This window comes from Gasterosteus aculeatus, chromosome X, assembly GCF_964276395.1.
Source record: "Gasterosteus aculeatus chromosome X, fGasAcu3.hap1.1, whole genome shotgun sequence".
NCBI lineage: Eukaryota > Metazoa > Chordata > Actinopteri > Perciformes > Gasterosteidae > Gasterosteus > Gasterosteus aculeatus.
This window is the reverse complement of record NC_135698.1, coordinates 7,195,137-7,216,123: the sequence shown is the minus strand read 5'-3', so window position 1 is coordinate 7,216,123 and position 20,987 is coordinate 7,195,137. Positions and strand designations below refer to the sequence as shown.

The 20,987-nt window shown below is 49.0% G+C and overlaps 1 protein-coding gene across 3 annotated transcripts in view; it reads left to right on the top strand.

Annotated features, from left to right (window-relative positions):
• Positions 1-20,987, top strand: part of LOC120809385 (protein O-mannosyl-transferase TMTC2) — a 72,720-nt gene that overhangs the window by 20,484 nt on the left and 31,249 nt on the right. For all 3 annotated transcript variants that reach the window (XM_040163140.2, XM_040163139.2, XM_078082016.1), the window contains exon 2: positions 10,179-10,755. In XM_040163140.2, coding sequence (XP_040019074.2) covers positions 10,179-10,755 — 577 coding nt within the window. The remainder of the gene's footprint in view (positions 1-10,178; positions 10,756-20,987) is intronic.

Genomic DNA, 20,987 nt, shown 5'->3' with positions numbered 1-20,987 from the left:
GCGCTGCTCCTCTACCGCACGGCGGCCGCTCCCCCCCCCGGCGTCCATCTCAGCCCGCGAAGCGCTGCAGAGGGGGTCTGTGGAGCGTGCGTCTTGGTGTGGCGTGCGTGCTCGGCGCTGACAGATACGCAGTGACAGTCGTGAGGATGTGGCCTGCTGGGCATCCAGGTCAGGGATTGTGGTGTCCGATGAGTGAGCGCGTCTCTCTGAAGCTTCCTCTCATCTGCTGCTGAGCAGCGGATAATGCAGCTCCAAAAGCCTCTTGTGTAAGAGACCTGGTCACCGAAGACTGGGGCGGGAAGGGGACGGGGGAATGACGCAAGTGTGTCCTCGCGTCCCGTCCCCCTGCCTCCCCCGCCTGCCCCCGATCTCTTGATCCGATGCTCTCCGGAGGTTGGCGGAAGCAGGGCCGCTGACCTTAATTCCTTTAAGGAAAGGTTTCCTGCCTTTTTGCCGGCTGACCTGGAAAAGGCGCAAAGAGCGGCTGACGCAGACGGAGGCTTCCGACTGCCTTCCTTGCTTTTTTTTTTTTGATCTGATGAAGGACGCGGCTCCATCTGTTTCCTGCTCCCGAGGGCTGTGGCGTTCGCATCGGATGAAGACAAATGAACAAGCGAGGAAGGAGTCACGGCTTCTTTTTTTTTTTTTTTCCCAAAATGTTATGACAAGCACTTCTGCTTGAGTGCCTGGGCCTGGAAATATTGGCACGTTTGTTAAATGACTGGTCGGTCGGGGGGGATCAGGCATCATTATAAGCAGATGAGCACCAGAAGAAAGACTGTTTCTCTCCCCCGGCTGTTTACCGACTCGACATCGGCACGTTCCCTCTCTTCAATAAACAAGCCAACTCAAAATGTAGGACATAAACGCTCTCGTTGTGCTCTCCACAGGAAGCCAGCGCCTCCCCTCCACCCACCTCCACGCTCCAAACCGCCGCCCCCCCACCCCTTTCTCTGTGCTCTGTCCTCTTGTCTGTCTTCCTCCCAGCACCTGTCAGTTCCATTGTCCTCCCCTGAAGACGAGTAAACCCATCCAGGCATGCTCCTGCGACCTTTTTTCAACCAACCCGTGCCTTTGTTCCTGGAGCCTTTCTTACCAGTTTTTTTTTTGGGGGGGGGGGGGCAATCAGCAAGAGTGCGTCCGTCTTTTCATTGAGGGGGGCGTGGCGTTCGCTGCTTGCCGGGTTGCGATAATGGACCACACATGGTCGTGCTCCAGCGGCTCACCAAGACCCGCGGCCTCGGCGTGCGTGGGCGAAGGCGCCTGCTCCTGCATCCTCTCTCCCTCCCAAACCGGCCCATAAAGATCTCTTCTTCTCAGCCTTTTGTCAGGGCCCTTTCACTTAGCCTGGGCTCTGCCGGGGCCCTTTGTCCTCCTACGTGGGGGCCCGGTGCCTCAGCGTCCTCTCTCCCGGCTTTGTTCAAACCACCTACAATATGCCACCAACAAGTATTTCAGAAATGCAATGAATGCGAGTCAGCGTGAATGTGCTTAAGTAAAGACGGAGAATGTTTTTGTTATTTTTATTTCAGGTTGCTTGGGAGGGTTTCGCTGACGATTGGGGCAGTTTATGGAGATCCCTGCATTATTTTCCCTTTTCCATTTGTGTTAGAGAAAATCAAACAAGATTCTAGCTTTAAGGAGTTCATTGTCGCTGGTTTACGTGGGTCAGTCAAAGCCTCGTGTGTGGTTTTGATGGCATCGACTAAGAGAACACCCCGGTCTCGGTTGTCCCCATCTGTTGAGTTGCCTCCATCACCGACCACGTGGACCACTGACCTGAAGACATATGTATCATTCACCAAATCACAGAGCCAAAAAAACATGCGTCATACAAGTCTGGATACCACACGAAAACCGTAATATAGTGTATGTCCCTCTGTCTCCACGTCCACCGACATGTCTCACTTTGCATCAATATATTCTTATATGCCAGGCTTATTAAGTTTTATCCGTAGTGAAGCTTTTTGATGTTTGACACACGTGTCAGGGAAGTTTCTTTCTTCTTTCTTTCATTATACTGGAGCCTTGGTTAACTTTGGAAACTTCTGCCGAGGTCCACGGGCGATGGCACCACCCTGACACTTCATTAACATGGGGCATGTTGGACGGTAATGATATAATGACATCGCCATCCTTCCGCATTTGTGACCATGAAAGACTTTTTCATCTCATGGAGTCCCTCGGCTCTGGTTGACCACGCGGGTGACGTTGATTTGTTGGTGCTGCTGCGCGCACAACCGGTCTGCTCAAGTAATAAGTTCTCAGCACCACATGGTCCTTTTGTTGTTCTGCTGCCAGACGGGAATACAGTACGCAGGAACATCAAAGGGAAACGGGTACCTCTTAGCAGCCTTACCAGGGGCCTCGCATTATTTTGCCTCCCCCTCTCTCTCTCCCCCAGGTCAGTGCGGTATTTGAAAAGTTACTTCTGTCCCAAGTTTTTGGGGGTTCTGCTGGGTTGAAAAGTTTCCCTCTGCAGAGCTGGCGTGGGTCCTTTTTTTTTATAATATCTATCTGACCCGTGTAACATTTTCAACCGTCTTCACCGAGCGTCATTTTACCGCCGCTAACTCTCTGTAACATCAGATCTCGGCCGTGCCAAACTTTTACAACCCCTCATCAAAAAAATACGAGCTTCAGAACCTCTGAGGCCCATTGAGCTGCCCATACTTCCAGATTTGTAGTAGGAATTTGAAACAATGTTTGGCTACTCTGCGGCGCAGGATAAATTCTAAATGGCAGCGTGCGCTACGTATTTTATCGCCAGCTGGGACTGTTTCTCTCTTTCAACACCAGCCACTCAGGGAAATATCGAAATCGTGCTACTCTCCCCGTGGACTCATGTGACCGTGATCATTAAGTCCAGACCAGTTAGAAACCAGGAAAACAAGCAGCTGTCTGTTTAACTACCAGCTCTGCCCTCAGGACACAGAGGAGACTATGGATCGCTCCTGTTGTATTGATACCTGCTCTCGGACTCTCTGGATGTCGATATTAACACGTAATATCCTGAATTCTGTACAATGTGGCATTCGTGTGTGTGCCCAAAATGTTTTTTTTTTTTTTTTTTTAAATCCAATAGCGCTGACTATTGCAGTATATGTTGTGTCTCAGTTTAGAATCCAATTTAGCTCCAAAGGGAACTGGAGAAAATTGCCCCTGAATGTTATTGACTCGGAGACGAGCTTGGGGGAAGTCTTTTGTGGTGCAGTGACACGGCTGACAAGACAATAGAGGGACAACATGAAGACACGGGAGGATGCAAGGAGACATCTTTTTTTTTTCCCCTCCGTAGTCATCAGTTGAATATTCTACTCGTACCGTGTGCGCGAGTCGTGCAGCTTTGCACACGGCTAAAATTGGAGGGCAAAGGGTTTGCATGACGTTAAAGAGAAGCCGTGTTTGTGCAGATAGCGAGCACTTAAAAAGCTCTACGCTAACCATTCAAACACATGGAATCAACTTCTGTGTTTACTCGTATTGATTCAGGTATTTTAGGGGGTTCCTACACTTTCTTTATGGAAAACTAGTCCAAAGTCTGCAACGAGCACACAGGCTGCTTATGGAGGTGCGGTTTTGTGTGAATTGGTGACCATAAACTTTCAAAGGCGTAAATAAGCGCCTTTGCAAAAGTATAAATTGACACCATGTGGAAGCAAAAGCATCGAAGACGTAAGAGGCTATTTGGGTTCCACTTAGACATGTTTATAGGTTAACAAGTCGGTGTCTCACGCGATGGCGGGCGGCGCAGCGTTGCTCGTCAATAGCAGTCTCACGCTTTGTCTGTTCAGAGTTTAACTTTCACACGTACACGTGCCCCGCTAACATTGGCACCGACTATCTGCGATCAAGCAAAGTTTAATTACAGATCGTCCCCCACAGCAACACCACCACACGCTCTCACGGGGCTGTCGACGGGGGGCCCTGCTACATGTGTCTTCAATTAGGGCCTGGAACTGGAGCCCAAATGGCAGAGCAAAATGAAGAAGAAGAAAAAAAAAGGTTCCGGGCTGAGAGCCGTGTGAGAACACAGGCTGAGATCTAATGAGATCACTCGGAGCTGCATCCGCGATCGCTGCCGTTCATTAATGTAATGATTCTTTGTTGTACAAGTAAGCTTTCGTGCTCTTATTGTGGCTGCTGCCTTGTGCTGAGCAACAGCACGCCTCCATTAGAGGTTTATACATCGCTAACGAGGGTCGGATGTGAGGGACGTCATCAGTTCTCCGTGATCCCGTCTGCGTTTCTCTTGTGCTGTTAACGGGGCGAAGCGCACATTCTCCTTGGTTTGATTGTTTGCGCTGCGCAAATAGAAAATAGTCAATCGCGACGCCTGTTGGGAGACGGGCTCCCGGAGGGGCCCCCCCCTCCCCCAGTACTCAGGCCTCTTCATATTTAAACAGAAGGGCCTTAAAGGAGAACTGGGACGACACGCAGCTGTTTCAAATGCATGCTGCAGATATAAGATGGTCGGGTCATTAAAGATGTCCTCTCTTGTCCGTAGCATTGTCAAAGGCTCTTCCTGCACTTAAGCCCCCCATGCAATAAACATCAGTGAGCGGGGGGCCTCCGCCTTGACTCGCCATGATTCAGGCTCATCCTTCAGGGCTGCTGTGCCTCGTAAAGCCCCTCCGTGCAGAAAGGTTCGGTAGGAAGGATGGCAAAATTCGTTGAGCCGCCTCGAACGTGTTCCCGAGCCTAAATCAGAAAAGCTTAAAAGGCCGAGTGGGGTGGGGGGGGCAGCCCGGGTGGGTCTCGCATGCTACATGGCCACAAGCCCAGGAAGGGTAGCCTCCCCGGCATTGATCTCCTACTCCGCGTGGAGGAGAAGCACTCTAAACACGAGAGGAGGAACAAATCAAACACGTTTATTGCCACATGGCTGAAAAGGTCAGAGTGTGACAAAGGCCCCCCTGTTGTGAAGAGGAGTGCTGTGGAGTGCCCCCCCCCCCCCCCCGCTCTGAACACGGCCCGGGTGAGCGGCGCGGCATTAGACACGGGTCAGGCCGAGGGGAAACACGGAAGCACAACCAGCTTGAGAACAAAGACCTTTGCGCTTCATTCTTTGTGGCGATCATCTAATAAAAAAACCTCTGTGGTTAAATTTTCCACTTAAGTGTGAAAGTGGATAAAAAGCCTAACGAGAGAGAGAAATTCATTCAATGTGTGTTTGACTGTTTAGTGACCATTTTAAAAAGTTCAAACAAATGGCAAACCTATAATAAGAACATTAAGGTACTGCTATGTTATTGTATAATCAGGTTGGCAATTTAATTATTTCGTTCTGTTTCCTGGTATTATAATCATTTAACCTGAGTATTATATTTTGTTTGATTTATACGTCAGTTTGTTGGTTGAATGGTTCTGCGCTTTAGGTCCCTACTGGGATATCTTAACATTCAGCATCTTTGAAAGCAGGTGCGTGCTGCATGCATATCGGTATGTGCAGGGTTCCATTTAAATATCCTCCAACTCTTGTGTGAAAATACCTTGTTGTAAGACGCTCTTACCTCTGACTGCCCCACCTCACTTTCCCAACGAGGCAGTCTGCTGAAGAAGTGACGGCTACGAGGAACAAGAGGAAGGAGAGAGTTGTGCGTGTGGGGGAGGCCGACGGGAGTGACCCGGCAGCCCTGCGCATGCCGACAGATTTACTGGCCACGATGATCGGCGCGCATCGCCGCGCTGTGCTGAGCACAGGCTGCTCCTGTAATTGCCTCTCACACGCGGAATCGCCCATAAACATCGCACGACTTTACACTTTGACATCGGCTCACAAGGCTCCTCGATTGGACAGCGATCAAAAGGCTTTCCTCAAAGCTTGCATAAACATACATATATATATACCCAACATATTTTATTTCAATTTAGTTTGGGATTCTTTATCCTTCGACATGCCATTTGAGCCTCGGTAAATAGTTTTGATGTCTGCTCGGTGAGGAAGTAATAGAAACCGACTCATCAAACAGAGCAGTGGCCCTGAGGCCTTTTTGCTGGACGTCAGATGTTTCCAGCAGAACTCATTCGTGTCCCTGGCAACTCTACGACGTGACGTTCAAGGCCGGGCGGATTCCCGCTCTGCCCAGCGCGGTTTCCCGGATAGGAGCCGGAGGGTCGGTTCGCCCGGGTTCGGCCCGGGTCGGCTCTGGCGGATAAGCATTTAGGTCGGCGCTTTTCGGTGCCCGTCCCCGCACAAAAGGGCTGATCGTTGCTAGACAGCCGGCACGGGCGGCTCACCGAGGAGCGGCGCACAGCCTCGCTGCCGACTCCGAGGCCCTGTTGGCCAATGCAAATACCCTCCCAGTTAGGGAATGCTGCAGGAATTGGACACAGTGTTCCGTGTTGCACCAAACACTTTGATCCTTTTCAGTCTTTTTGTGTATTAACAGGTTTGCTCGACGGTAACGCGCTTAAAAAGAGTTGCATTAGTAGGACGTCCACTACATGAAAGCCATCACCACCACTCATTAATGACCTTTATCCCGATTGTCCATCGCAACAACGTCATCCGTCTTTATTCTGCTGCCTTTCATCAATTACAATAGTGGAGAGGAGGCATCACACCGCTAGACAGGACCGCTTAATTATTTGTTTCTAGTACTATAAATGAATATCATGTTGGTTAATGTTACATTTCTCTCCCTGGCAGAACAGATCTATTTCAGGTCAATAAATTAGGAAGTAGGATGATATATTTCCTCTGCTTATAATTGCAAAATACAATTGTCATGCAAAAATAATGTATCTAGTGTATAAGATGTGCTCTTCGAGGCTTCCGTGAGGCCGTTTTACTTTTATTATGTGGTGGCTACAGTGAGCGACTTCACAGCCGCTTCCCCTCCTTGTCCCCTGGAGCCTCCCTCATCTTTCATTCACTGCTGGAATACGAAGACAATCAGTGGCCCAGTCATGTCTGCGATATTAATCACATTTTACCCCAGAAATATAGAATATTTGTGAATATAAACCAAAAACTATTTGGACTTTTTCCCTTGTCTGAGCTGAAAAAATGTGAACGCTCGATTAAGTTTTATCTTGCCTGGCGTTCGGGACTCATCCATATCCCCGAGCTTTAGCAGGCTATTAGTAACTGAGGCCCAAAATAGGGATGTTTTGTTTCCTCTCATTTCCTCTCCATCACCCTCTGAATTAACAGTTGATGACAATGAGCGCATAATTCAGAGTGGCCTTTCCTTCATTTCCCTAAAACAAAAAACAATACTTTGTTCAACAAGCTGTTGCAATTGTGATATTATTTTTATGCATTTTCCTTAGTCGTGCAACTTTTTAGAGAACGCACGCCCTCAGGCTTGGGACTCCACTTTGTTTCTCCATTATTAGGCATATAAGTGCAGTGGAGATGCTCTGCTAGCACGTCCAGGAGAAGAGACGTTAGACAGAAGAGCCGGCCGGAAGCGGCGAGCGCACCGACCCCGGGGGTCTAAAAATACCACTGTGCCTCTTTCAGATATTGAAGCCGGGTGATGACATTTAGTTGGCGGCCCTTCCAGCACTTTCTCCCCCCAGAGATGATCTTCTTTTCATATGCCGTCGCGTATAAAAATATAAATCTTTTCTATTGCGTGTATTGGAAAGGGCTGACTTTCTCTTCAGTGGGTCACGTTTAAAAAGTGGCACACGGAGGTTATTCTTGTGCCAGCGTGGAGCGTCGCGTAGTTGCTTCTGATGTTCACAGCCCCACCAAGTGTCTGACTCTCCAAAGGCGGCCTGACGCTTTCCCCTGTGTGATTTGCGCAGTGACGGCCCGGCATGTGCATTCTTTGTTGAGGATAGTCTGGCTTTTTGGAGGGTTTCCAAATAGTTTTATTCTGGTCATGCCTCCGCTTCATCTCAAATCCATGGAGTCAGTTGTAAAAAGGGGAAAATCCCCAAGACATGCCCTTGGTTTTCAATCTCCGTTCCCACCTCCTGCGTGTGGACCCGCTGCGAAGGCTTTGGAATCAATTTGAACTCCACAAAAAGGGTTGGAGGTGCAGCCACTTAGGAAATCTTCATGATTACGTCGTCGACGGCTCTGCGTGAGCAATTGTGCCTCATTAAAGGCTCATTTACAGTATCAAAAGCAGGGCATTGAAATGTTTTTTCTGATGTGTTAGAGGGTCTTTAATATGCGCCATGTTGTCTTTTTTTCCCCCCTCGCAGTTATTGATATTAGCAGTATTGCGCACAGTATAATTCAAAGCCACATGTTCCTTGCATATTCTATTCGGTAGCTACGTGACTCAATGAGCCTTTTACTTTGGTTTCTGTCACCGTCGCGAGTGTCTGCCATCCGGACGAGTCGTGGAGGAGTGAAGCTCCAGCGGCAGGAGGCAGACGATCGAGACGAACCCTTTTCCCGGGTCTCCTCCCCCTCTGGCGAGCGGCCACGCGCTCCCCCCCAGGGAGTCGTCGAGCGGGCGCGCGGTTCGGGGGAGGAATGTGCTCCGGGCTGGAAAAGGTTTGGCGTGCACGGAGAGGGTCCCCCCCCCCCCACCACCCCTCCGCCTCGCCGGAGAAAATGGGCCCGGACTCGACCGCAGAAACTCAATCCGCCTCCCCGGCTGGCCCCCTTTCTTTTTCGCGGGGGTCTGGTGGAGGATTATCGAGACCCGCTGTGGATTAATGATTAGCCGCACATTCGGGGGGGGGGGGACTGCCCACGACTGGTCGGTCTGTGATGCAAATGTGTTAATTCAGCTGTGGGTGTTTTTCTCCCCATTCAACCACTTTGAGCAGTTGACGCGGAGTGATTGAGGGGTTACGCACCCCGACTCCCTTCTCTGCGTCCCTCCCTTCCCCCCCCCCCCCCCCCTGCTGGTCGTTCCCGGTGCGTTGGGTGCACGGCGGCCTCCGTGACACATAAGCAGGAGACCATCTGAGAGGTGGACCTGGGGAGCCAAGGCCGTAAACGCAGGGGGCTCACTGGGTGAGCGGCACTGGCTTTTGTCTGTGCCCCTCTGCCAGAAAACTTTTGTGTGGTTTCTGAGGCAATATATAATGTATCTGTTCCCCCGCCGACTCCACAGGCGCTGTGCGGCGGAAAAAGAGCGCACTTGTCTCCAAGGAGGTGGGGGGGCGGATTTTGGGACATAATTGAACCATAATGCCTCTTATGTGAGCATCTTGCGGCACAATGAAGATCTCGCTTGACAAGATGGGCCAGAGAAAATAAACCGGCATATCTGAGTCATGCAGCGGCTGAGCTTGGGGGCTGGCCGGCGGGGAGCCGGAGAAACCCGATCAACTGTCTCTTTCTGTGCCAACATCCCGATGGCCAGGTAGTATTTATTTCCCTTTAGATCCATGAGAAGAAGATGGGCTACTTTTACACACATTTTACGTCACCTCTTTCAGCTGATTAAGTGTGTTAATTGTCACTGCCGGGGAAGACACATTGAAGCCCGGTTGCACATGGCGCGTCATCACGTGCCGTCTTTCACACTTTTAATTACAACACCTCGTCTCTGCGGAGGCTCATTCCGTTGCCCTCAAAGCACCAGAACAAACGGCTTCAAGTCCCAAAAAAAAAAAAACGTCAAAAAAAGATGGGAAAAACATGAAGGGGTCCCGGAGGGAAAGACCCTTCCCTTGACCCCCCCTTGTCCGTCCCCTTTCAGCCGCTGACACTCCCAGCTTGTGGCTGATGTAGCAGCATTAGGTCAGGTCACGCCGTTTCATCCCTGACGGAGCGGAGGTCAAACTCGCCTCTTGCCAAGAAAAAGGCGTCGCTTGCCTATTTAGCGCCAGCGCTGCTTCGCCCTCCACGCGAGCTCCGAGCTGCCGCTTCGACCGTCGCCACTTTCCCTCCCAAGCTGCATTGCGCCGACGCGGCGTTCCTCCGAGTTTTGAGGCGGGTCCAAAGGGTGTGGCGCTCTCGCTTAATCCCCCGCGGATTCCACAGCTGTACGAGCTGCGGCGAAGCCTCCCGGACACTGAAGCTCGCCCTCTAATTTTTCTGCCACATGCAAAAGGTTTAATTTTACAGCCAGTTGTGTGTTTTCTGAGCACGCAGTGTTGAAGAATAGCTACACATCCTCCTCAGGGAATCGACTCACACGTTGCACTTCACTCAACGTGGCATCGCGCTGCTGTACGCGTGGCGCTAATTTGAATTGACAGGAACCGCAGCAAAGCGTCTCCTAACTGCTTATTTCTTTTTGTTCTCGTTCCAGCCGCGCGGTCAAGACCAATCAGGACCTGCTTCCGGAGACGCCCTGGACAAATATCTTCTACGATGACTTTTGGGGCACCTTACTCACGCACAGCGGCAGCCACAAGTCCTACCGGCCCCTGTGCACCCTCTCCTTCCGCCTCAACCACGCGGCGGGCGGGCTGGAGCCCTGGGGTTACCACCTGGTCAACGTGGCGCTGCACGGCGCCGTGACGGGCCTGTTCACCTCGCTGGCCCGCCTGCTGCTGGGAGGAGGCCCGTGGAGCCTGCTGGCCGGCCTGCTCTTCGCCTCCCACCCCATCCACACGGAGGCGGTGGCTGGCGTGGTGGGCCGGGCCGACGAGGGGGCCGCCCTGTTCTTCCTGCTGTCCCTGCTGTGCTACGCGCGCCACTGCCGGCTGCGCGGCCGAGCCGGGCGCCGGCGCCTGGCGGCCTGGTTCCTGGGCAGCTTGGGCTGCGCTGCGTGCGGCATGCTGTGGAAGGAGCTGGGGGTGACCGTGCTGGCCGTGTCGGCGCTGTACGACGTCTGCGTGTTCCACAGGCTCAAGCTGCGGCAGGTCGTCGCGCTCCTTTACGAGGTAAAGAAACGCCTGAGATAATAATCAGCGTTTGATGATGATGGTGACTATTTTCTTTTAGCTTTTGAAGTGTTCAGCTCTAAAGTGGCCTATTCTCGTATTGCCGTCCAGGCAAAGTGACATCCACAACTCATCGGCCCATCGTAGCAAATTTAACAAGACGTTTCCAAAAAAAGGTGATGAAAGGCTCCAGTGCAGCACGACCCAACCAAGAACAACACTTTTAGATGTGTTGCGTGACAGGAAAGGAGGGGAGGTGGGGGGGCAGTAAGAAAGGAGCCTGATCTTAGAGGGAAACACAGAGATGGAACTGTGAATCGAAGAGCAAATCCAGTCGGTCCCTTTGGTCGCTCAGCGTAAGTGTGGAAATTGAAGAGTGAGGCCCCTGTGCCCACGTCTCCTCTGCGCCGTCCTCTGTTGATTTAAGGCGTCTCTGACCCCCCGCGTCCTCTGGAGTGTCCATCCATTGCCGCGGGCGGACGGGCCTTCTAATGGCTTGTCAGGCACGGCTAGACTGAAGAGAAAAGGGGGCCAAAGGGGCCGAGGGAGAGGATGCCTCATAGCTGACAGTTTGTGAACTTTTTGAACGAAAAGTCTGCTGATGTAATTGGTATTGGGTGGGGCTGGGGGGGGGCGGAGAGGGGGGGGGGGGGTTGTTACACTTTTGGCGTTGAGCAAGCCCTACAAATTAGTTTCATTTCTTGCCTTTTGTGGTTAACTGAACTGGAAAGGGGTTAAAATAAAAGAAAAGAAAAAGTGACGGAACAAGACACAACATTAAAGCTAAAGTCTCTCAAATGTTACTTGGGGGATGTTTTTGGCAGTTGCATGTAGAACAGATTATTTCATGTGGTTGCATTGGGAACAATTTTGACTGAACATAGATTCTACGGGGCACATTTCCTACACTCCAAATTCCAACCATCAAATATCTATATTTGCACACACAAGCTGAACGACGGGGAGAAGAAAAAAAAAGCCGACATCACGTTCAACAAGTTTCAAGTGAATTGGCCGCTTCCCTGGCGCAACGACACATTCCAACTAACACATTAGTCTCGGGAAAAAAAGGAGAAAACCTCTCAATGGTTGTACTCTGCATCGAGAGCACACATGAGGAGCTGCGTGGGTTTTGAGAGACACTTAAGCAAACGATCTGCAAAACAACCGCGTCTCATTCCGGCGAGAGAAGACGGGCAGAGCAGCTTTTTTCGTTTCACTGGGAAACAGACAATGACTCCACAATTAAATGCAACCCACGAGCTGACAATTGTCCTAGCGTGTCATTTAGTCGCACCACAGACGACGTAAAAGGAAGCACAAACACAAGGGCTGTCATCATCGCGTCAACCACGCTTACTTTTAAAAAAGAAATGTTGTTTTTTTGTCGGGCCTGCGACGCAATGCTGATCGTAGATCCGTGTGTATGAAGCGGTGAGGCCTGATACGTTATCGTCCTGCAGGGCAAACAGGCCTCTGCGACAGCGTGCATATTGTTCTCCCTTTGTCTAGGCCCGTGGAGGGGGGGGGGGGGGGGGGGGGGGGGGCGTCACATTGACTTATGATAAGAAAAGGGAGTTTTTCCCTTCAGGGCACGTTGGGCTTTCGACCGCCCGTGTGAGCATTAGTTGTGCTGATAACGATCGCGCTGAAGTGAAGTGGTTTCCTCCCCGGGGACGTTCGCGATCCATCGGGTGCCGAACACGTGGTCTGGTCAACCAAACTGTGGTCATTTGAGAATAGGAAAAGCGGAACATTTTTCTTTGTTTGAGGACATAAAGCGCCATTCTGCAGCGGGACTTAATGAGTCCGGCTTGTTGCCGTGAGTGACGGGCCACAGCGGGCTACGTCAGCCTTTTCACATTAAAACGCTGGAAACAGTGAAATGGGCCTGCTTATCTGATCGTGGCGCACAGTCAATTACATTAGACTTTTATATCTGCTGGAAATCTCTCGCTGTTGCCGCGACGGCTTCTGTGTGCGGTTTGAAACGTTGTACGCCGGCGAGACTGGGAGGTTCCCGGCAATTAATTTAATCATTTCATCGAGACCTTTTAAATGTAAGCTCTCTGCATGCAAATCAGAGGGGGCGGGGTAATGCCCGGGTACGATCAAGTGACTTTCGCAGGCTTCCGTTGGTGTGATGCCATCTTCAGAGATGACGTGGATCCCATTCTTGCGTCAAATGTAAAAGTCCCCAGATAATAAAACGTTCTAAAAAGGGATTAGACCAATTTGTGTCAACTTTCTGCTGCTAGAGTATAGAGTGCATTCTGCGTAACAGCAGATGAGAGTTGAGGACTGCTGCTGCTCTTGTTTCTGCACAGAGAGGGAAACAATAGTGCAGTAGAAATAGAATACGCACACGTTGGGTTTGCGGGTGACTCTGGATTCAAAAACTGTGGGGAAAGGCTTTTATTAAGAGATCTGGTGCAGCCTTTGCATGCTCAAATTGAAAAACACAGTGCCTTCTAGATAAATGCATGTCACTGCACATTTAGATTATGTTTTGATGAATATATATATATACACACACAAAAACCGCCTTGTTCTTACGAAATCTGCCTGCGTTAGCTTGCATTAGATTTGAGCTTCTTCTGACCCGTAACCCTCCTACATACTTTTCAACAGTCATCGCTCTTCCTCCGGTCATTAGTGTGTACGTTTATTGTCCAGCACATAGAGGCCTGATAACCACTGACAGCGTAAGTCCTGAAGTTACTTATTCCAGAGACATGTGGTGTCTTCAAGTGTGGAAAGATCGTATGATTCAATAGTTTATTCACGCTGACCTTTTACAGCGGTTTTATCCTAAAGTTGTCTTTGTGCCTGATTCAAAGAAGTTCTGTCCATGCAAAGAGCTACTGCCACGCAACGGCTTTACAGCATGCAAATGTAACATAGTTGGTGATGGTGTTACTAAGATTAATGTGGAAAAAACGTGCTTTTTACAAGACCATTTCCTACACTGTAATAGGCTCATTTTCAATTAGAGATGGTGAAACACAATTACAGCTCCTAATTTATTATAGGAAGGAATGCTTGTTAATAAGATCTCACATGGTTTATTACGTGGCACGCTGCAACAAATTGTCTGTCCTGAGGAAAGGGGCGTTCTTACTCTGTTTCCCATTAAATTAAACGTTTGGACAATTTGAAGACGGTATATTTGACCGTAACACGATTTGGTCATATATTAAGGCACAGACTTGTTCTATTTTAATGTGCGGCTTTATTTAGTCACGGGCATTAATTATTATTATTATTGAGTGAAAAAAATATCTGTCAAACCAAAGAAAGTTTGAACCCACTTCCTCATTGAATTTAATGAGAAAATGTGTCCAGACTTTTGACTTGTGTGCAAAAAGAAGATTTTCAAAGTGTTATTTCGTGTTAAATATTTAACTGCAAAGTAGCAATGCAATTTCGACAGCTCAATAGTTTTGCATTAAATCACACTGGGATGTTTGTTGAAATCAATTGCATAGCCCTCCCTGGAAAATGTTCTGCAGAGAAATAAAAGGTTCCGTATAGCACAGACTCCCAACGGAGCCGACACCCCTTACAGGCCCACGACGAGTCGCCCGCCTTGGAAAACACAATGCAGAAATCCGATGCTTTGAAAGTGTGAAGTGGATCCAAAGGCAGAATGGTGGTGATGTAATGTCGAGGCACTGTGTCCATCAGTACCTCCCTGACTCCACAAAGGCCCCGACGTTCCTTCAGAGAAACTCGAGGTGTTCCTTCGACGGTCGCTCTTTGTTCACGTCCGGTGAAGCTGCCGCTGGGAAAATGATTTTTCCAAATCTGGGACGGGACCCAACTGGCCTCTGGCGAATGTCAAGCTTACACAGTTTATCTTTTCACACCTCCCATTTTCTGTTCACACTTTGGCTATTAGTCCAAGGTCACTGCTGCTGCTGCTGTGTGTGTGTGTGTGTGTGTGTGTGTGTGTGTGTGTGTGTGTGGAGGTTGAGAGAGCTCAGGTGTCGTGGAGCTGGTGAGGTCGGAGAGGTCTGAACTCAGGGAGGGCAGTTGTGAGAGGTGAGATGCACGTGTGCCGATGCCAGGTTACACTCCAAGGTGTGTGTGTGTGTGTGTGTGTGTGTAGGTTGAGATACGGAGCCTACACACACACACACACACACACACACACACACACAAAACACGACACCCTCACCCACCCTTTGCTGTGTGTTGGATGAGGTAAAAGAAAACACAGCCCAGCCGGTACATTCTCACCCGGGGCTCCACAGATGCTCCTCCGTGCTCTAATGCCTCCCGTCACCGTGTGATGGATCGGGCCTGGTGGGCTGAGCTCGGCCCACCTGCCTCTCGCATTGGGGATACACACCACCTCTCCTGGTCTGGACATGGAAACGAGCGGTGGGCGGCATGCATAATGGAACGACACGTTCATAGAAAAAAAACCCAAAGGTTACTTAGCCGGCTGAGCGCTTGGAGTGGAAACTGCATGAAAATAAACCCGAGGAGACCGTTCGGCTCATCTCTGCGCGCCATTTTTGCATTGTCGAGTTGTTGAATATTTTCCTCGATGTGCACCAAACGTCCGCAACTTAGATTCTAAACTTGTACTTGGATTTTTCACGTACAAAAGCCGTGCATTTTGGGGAAGACGTTGCAAACACAGATTGAGCGGGTTCCTCGGGAGGGGGGGGGGGGGGGGGGGTAAGATGAGGCGAGTGCAGCCACGGTGATGGAAAGTGACTGGAGCTGCGTGTGCTTCAGCCAGCCGTTCATCACGCATGAGTGAACCTGACAGCCAAGGTGCCAGCGACAGTGACCCCCGGACTGCTGGAAAAAAAAAAAAAAAGCCTCTCGCAGGTATTGAAAAAGCAATGTGGCCTGAGTACGTTCAGCATGCCGTCCCTTCTTAGCTTCTCCGCGTGATTGTACAGCCGTGTTGGTGTTTGTGAACCCACACGTAAGACGTCAGTCCAGAAAGGGAGCGTCTCACGGCGCCGCTGTCCCGCAGCATCAGGGATGACTTAATGGAGACGCGTATAGATTTGCTGCTTTTCCCTGAATCATTTAACTTCCACGAGGGGATAATCGATGCCAAGAATCACGGTGAAGGAAATCCCCTCATTTTACAAGCGGAGACATTCTCATTCCAATCTCGCCTAGATGCTTATCAAGATTTGCAAACAAAAATCAGTCAGAAATCAATCAGACTTCCACATAATGGAATGTTGTGTCATTCTTGAATACATTTGTCATTTTCTTGTCTTTCTTCCTTGTGGTTTTATTCCTTAGTACTTCATTTGAAATAAAATGTCCAATTTTACAGATCACACGCTGTGTCGTGGTTTGTAAATAAAGCCCAAAGGCTTATGACAGGTCGTCATGTGATCTCTCTCATGCTCGTTGTTTGTATTTTTAGTACTTTCCTTTTTTGGGGGATCTTGTTCAAAAGCAAACATAACCGGACAAAATGCCGGCAAAAGCCTCCTGATTGATAAGAGAAATGACATCATCCACTTGAGGAACAGGCAAGCCGCCCATTTCAACAAACAAAGGGAAGACGTCCAACTCTCATCATCTCATCTCATCGCGTCCTGTACTCACAGAGGCACAGCGCTCCGCTCTATCGCCTTAATAAGTTCAGTCCCAGCAGAAATCCCCCCCCCCCCCCCTCTTGTGCGTGCTCCCACAAAGGATTGCTGCATTTTCCAGCACACACTTCCTGTCATCACCGCGGGCGCTTCCAGCTCAGAGGGCGAGAGCGTAGGAGGAGGACGGTCCGTGCGTTGAAGGGAGGGTCCTTTGATGGATGGTGGCGAGGAGGACAGTCTGCTGTAGACGTCAGACGGCCTCTGAGTCACCGAATGCTCTATTTTAGGTTAGAAAAGGGATTGGATGAAAGATTTAAGCGTGTCGCTTTGATGGTTTATTAAACAGGCGTATTGATTCGTCACAGGAGTTCTTCTCTCGGCATGCGGGAAGTCTGTGGTTGCTCCAATAATTCATTTTCTACGGATTTATTTGTTGCAAAATGAATTCTTTGCAGTGTATTTGTTGTTGAGCTGTGTCGCTTGCAGTTATTGTAAGCCAGTAATATTAATCAGTGTTGGTTTTGCTATTGGTCACAATGCCCATCTGTGCTCAATATGCATTAACAAGGAAGATCTCTCAAGAAAAACAATGATATAAAGACGACCATTTCAGCATGTTGTCGAAGGAATTATTGGAAGTTCGCGTTGTGCCATTTTATCCACTATATCCAGGCATCGTGTTATAATGAAGAACAATATACACAGAATATACTTTTTTTTTTCTTCTTCTTCCAACTCTTCAACCCTTAGAACACGCGAGCCGTGAGAGAACAAATGTGCGCTGCAGCTAGTTTCCCCCTCATCTGCGCTCCAGCGGTACTTTCTGCTAATTGTTTTCAAATGCCTCCTTGTTTAGCTGCCGAGTTGCAGTTTTTGTCTTCAAACATTCAGTCGACCGCCTGGACCAAATAGACGCCCGGGTCTAAATTCTCCCCCGCGACACGTTGGAGCGATGATCGCGGCGGTGAAGCGGAGCCGCACGGGACCATCAGCCGGTTGTAAACACAGATGCCAAACTGTGGAAAGAATCCTCCTCGGCAACAGGATCTGAAAGAGACAAGTTTGGGAGTGCCGAAGGACTCGCGTTGATTATTCCCGCCGTTATGTGGGCTCAAGGTTAAGCAATGACATATTAACCTGAACGATACGTTGTCATCAAGACCGGTAATATGAATGATATTCGCCGGATGGACAGTTTCTAGTGATGAATGAATTTTCTGGCTTTGAAATCTGAGTGTCGCACATAAAAAGAGACATACGGGTCTCTGGATTTCTGCACCAGCGCATGCGGGAGATTCTCCTCCCGATCCCCACATTCGCTGGTAATCTCTGGGCATGCCGGTGTGGGATTGAGTTTTCATTCCCTAGTGTGAGTTCAAGCCACGGACGGATGTCTGCCAGCATTCTGCAACAACATTAAAGGCATCTCCGCTTTCTGCTGGATCGCTGAGGCTCCTTTTCATTTTTTGCCCCCATATCTATCATTCTCTATCAGGGGGGGCTCTTTATATTTCTCACTCACCATTTTGGATTCATCGATTTATGCTGAAAACTCCAAATTCCATGGGCTTGATCCATGGCTCCACCCTTTACATTTTAAGCGGGGCTCTTTGGGCTTAGTTGACTTTACCTGGTGGATAGTCTTAGACTTTAAACATTAAATTGGGTTTAAAGAATGGCGCCTTGTGAGTGTGCTCTTTATTTCTGTCTGAACAGGAAGTCCTCGGTGGGATTCTGGAGCCTTTTTCCCTGAAAACAGCCGGCGAACACAATGAGAAAGTTTAGCGTTGAATTCAGGTGTTGTTCGGCGAAAAAAAACGAATCCATGACTCAGTATAAAGCTTTATGAAATCGGGAAGACAGAATGTGATCGTCATTGCAAATGAAGCCTCCCACATTATTTTCATTGTTTTTGTATAACCATGTCAATTACAGCGGCTTCATAGCCTTGTAGCTACATTCTTGTTTCCTACAGAGACGCACTGTTTTTTTAATCACCCATGAAAGAAATGTCAAGGTTGCAATGGTAAAAGATTTGATGATGAATCTGGGACCCGTCTGCTTTATGCTTGATAAACAGCAATAAAGCTAACGTAACGTCACACACCTGAACGCTGTTTTCAAAAAGCGGTTCAGAGGAAAAAATATGCAATTTTTCTCCGCACTTCTGTTTCATCCGCTGAGCCTTAGACTCCAGATCTGGGTTCATCGAGCTTACTGCCAACCCTAAAACCCTGCAGTGCAATGCCGCTGATCTCCTCCCAAACGCACAGTAATGACTGCGAAATCCAACGCGTGGACGGGACTAATCTCGTTTGGAAACAAGTGGCGAAATGCTCCATTTTCCCAGCGCGGCGGAGAGGGCACATCCCTCCAGCCCACATTTCACATCCTTCTGCAGAGCCCCAATCCGCATCTTGTCACAGCTGAACAGTTGAAATGAATACGAGGGTCTAAGAAATGTGTTGTTCAGGTGTTATTAGAGTCCTTTTATCATTAAGACTTCTCTGCTCATGAAGCTAAATGACAAATGGGATTTTTTTTAACAGGTTTTTGGTGCTTTTTAAATAAACTTCAAGACGGCCTCGAACTGTTGTCACCCTCCGAAAGTACACGGGGAAGTTGTGTTGCTTTTCCGTACGTCGCATCAACTCGGTGTCTCGGCAGCCGCTGAGAACTTGGCAAAGTGGACGAGTTTCCATTGATTAGCTGTTTATGTCCCGGCTGCCTCTGGTTCCCCTTCATCTTCTTCCCGCCTACCTAGAACACACTTCTCCATGTAAACTCCACCAGCGGCTCAAATTGCACCCTGCCCTCCCCGTGGTCGACAGAATGAGAATTTGTTTTTCCTATGCTATTATAAATCCATAGATGCCTGATTGCCACTGATGACAAAATAAATGTACTCTGATTAGGGGGGGGGGGGGGGGGGCGTCTCTGACCCCGAAGCACGGATCATCTGGCTTCAGCATGAAAACGAGACCTTCTGCAGCGCGATCGGGACGTCTTAAATGACTGCGTATTAAAGTGAGTCGGCTTGAGACGAGCTGGAATGTCGAGTAAAGGTTTGAAAAAGGAAGCGGACCCCGCGTTGGTTCAATGATCACGGTCGGTAAATGTTCTCGTAACAATTCGTTGGCTTTTTCCACGGACGTTTGAATATTTCACAGTAGGTCTTTGGAAATGGTTCAGCAACACTTGAAAGGGAAAATGTTCCTTCTTTCCTCACGTTCAGCACGGAAACTGAACCTGTCAACGGCGTTCATCCAGCACCGCAAAACGATGTGTTTTGTCCTTCTTGTGCTCTCTCACACTCACACACACACACACACACACACATACTGTATCTCTCTCTCGCTACTGGAAACCGCTCTTATCTTTAATGTTTCACAGTCAATAAAAGTCTGTTTCTCATCTCCGGTTGGATTCATACTTATCACCGGCCTTTTCTCGATGCACTCCCCTTCCCCCCCCCGTCGTCGTGCTACCTGCCGTCGCAGCTCTCAGATGGCTTCACGCGGGTTAAAAGCGTTGATCACGGAGCTCCACTGTGGGGTTTGACTTCATGGCCTTTTCGCACCATGTGGGACGGCGGGCGTCCCAGCAGTTGTCTGTTTTCCTTTTTAAGTAAACAATGCGTCGTGTGCAGAGGATTATCTCGCTTGAAGTGATGACAGCAACCGTGTAGCTTATCTTATCTGCAGGAGGAATGTGGATTATTTGCATCTGCCTTGAGATGACTCAAGGTCTGATTTGCTAGAAAACATAATAGTTCATAAAACAGACTTTGGTTTTTTTTTGCTGGCTAGACTTTCACTTGTCGAGCAGAGAAATAATTCCATGAAACATGATCAAGCAAATAAGATATATATCATGTTGAGTTGTTAGAATTATTGCTAGGCAGATTTTCCTTTCCGGTATTTCCTTTTCTTCTGTCACACCGCGGTGAAATTGTCTGTTGTTTTACTCTGTGGGGCATTTTGTCTTGTCATTTACGGTTTTATTTTGAAATAATAACTCCTCTCGTTTCAGGTCACTTACCCTTCCTCATGTGTCACCAGTCTGATTGTCTTCCCTGATTCCTGATTGTGTCCACCTGTTCCCCATTCCCCTCCATGTGTATTAATAGTCTGCGTCTCCCTTTGTCCTGTGCCAGTGTGTTCGTCATTACCCATGTGTTCTACCTCGTTCTGCCACGTCACAGGTTCCTTTTTGTTGTTATTCAGGATCTTCGATCGGCCCAGTGCCTTCACCTCCACGCAGGTTGTTTTTGGTTTTGCTTAAGTTTTGTATTCCTAGGTTAGATGCAACATTAATCTTTCATAGTTCTTTGTTTTTCCTCCTATAAGGAGTGATTTTGTTTTGAGACGTTGCCTCCGTCAATAGAGTGCGTTGGTTACTTTGATAAATTTAAAAGCCTTTTTGTTTTCCTCCTAGAGCGGAGTGATTTTGTTTTTTGATAGTTTTATAGCCACACTTCTTCCTGGATTATTTTATCGGAAGAAGTGTGACCTAGGATAATTTCATAGCCCGCTTTAGACTCTGTCTGGAGGACCTTCGCTGCATAAATAAAGATCTCCTTTCCTACCTGAGAACCCTGCGCCTGCTTCCTATCTTCCTCACGGGCTGACAGTACACACTGGCCAGTATGGAAGC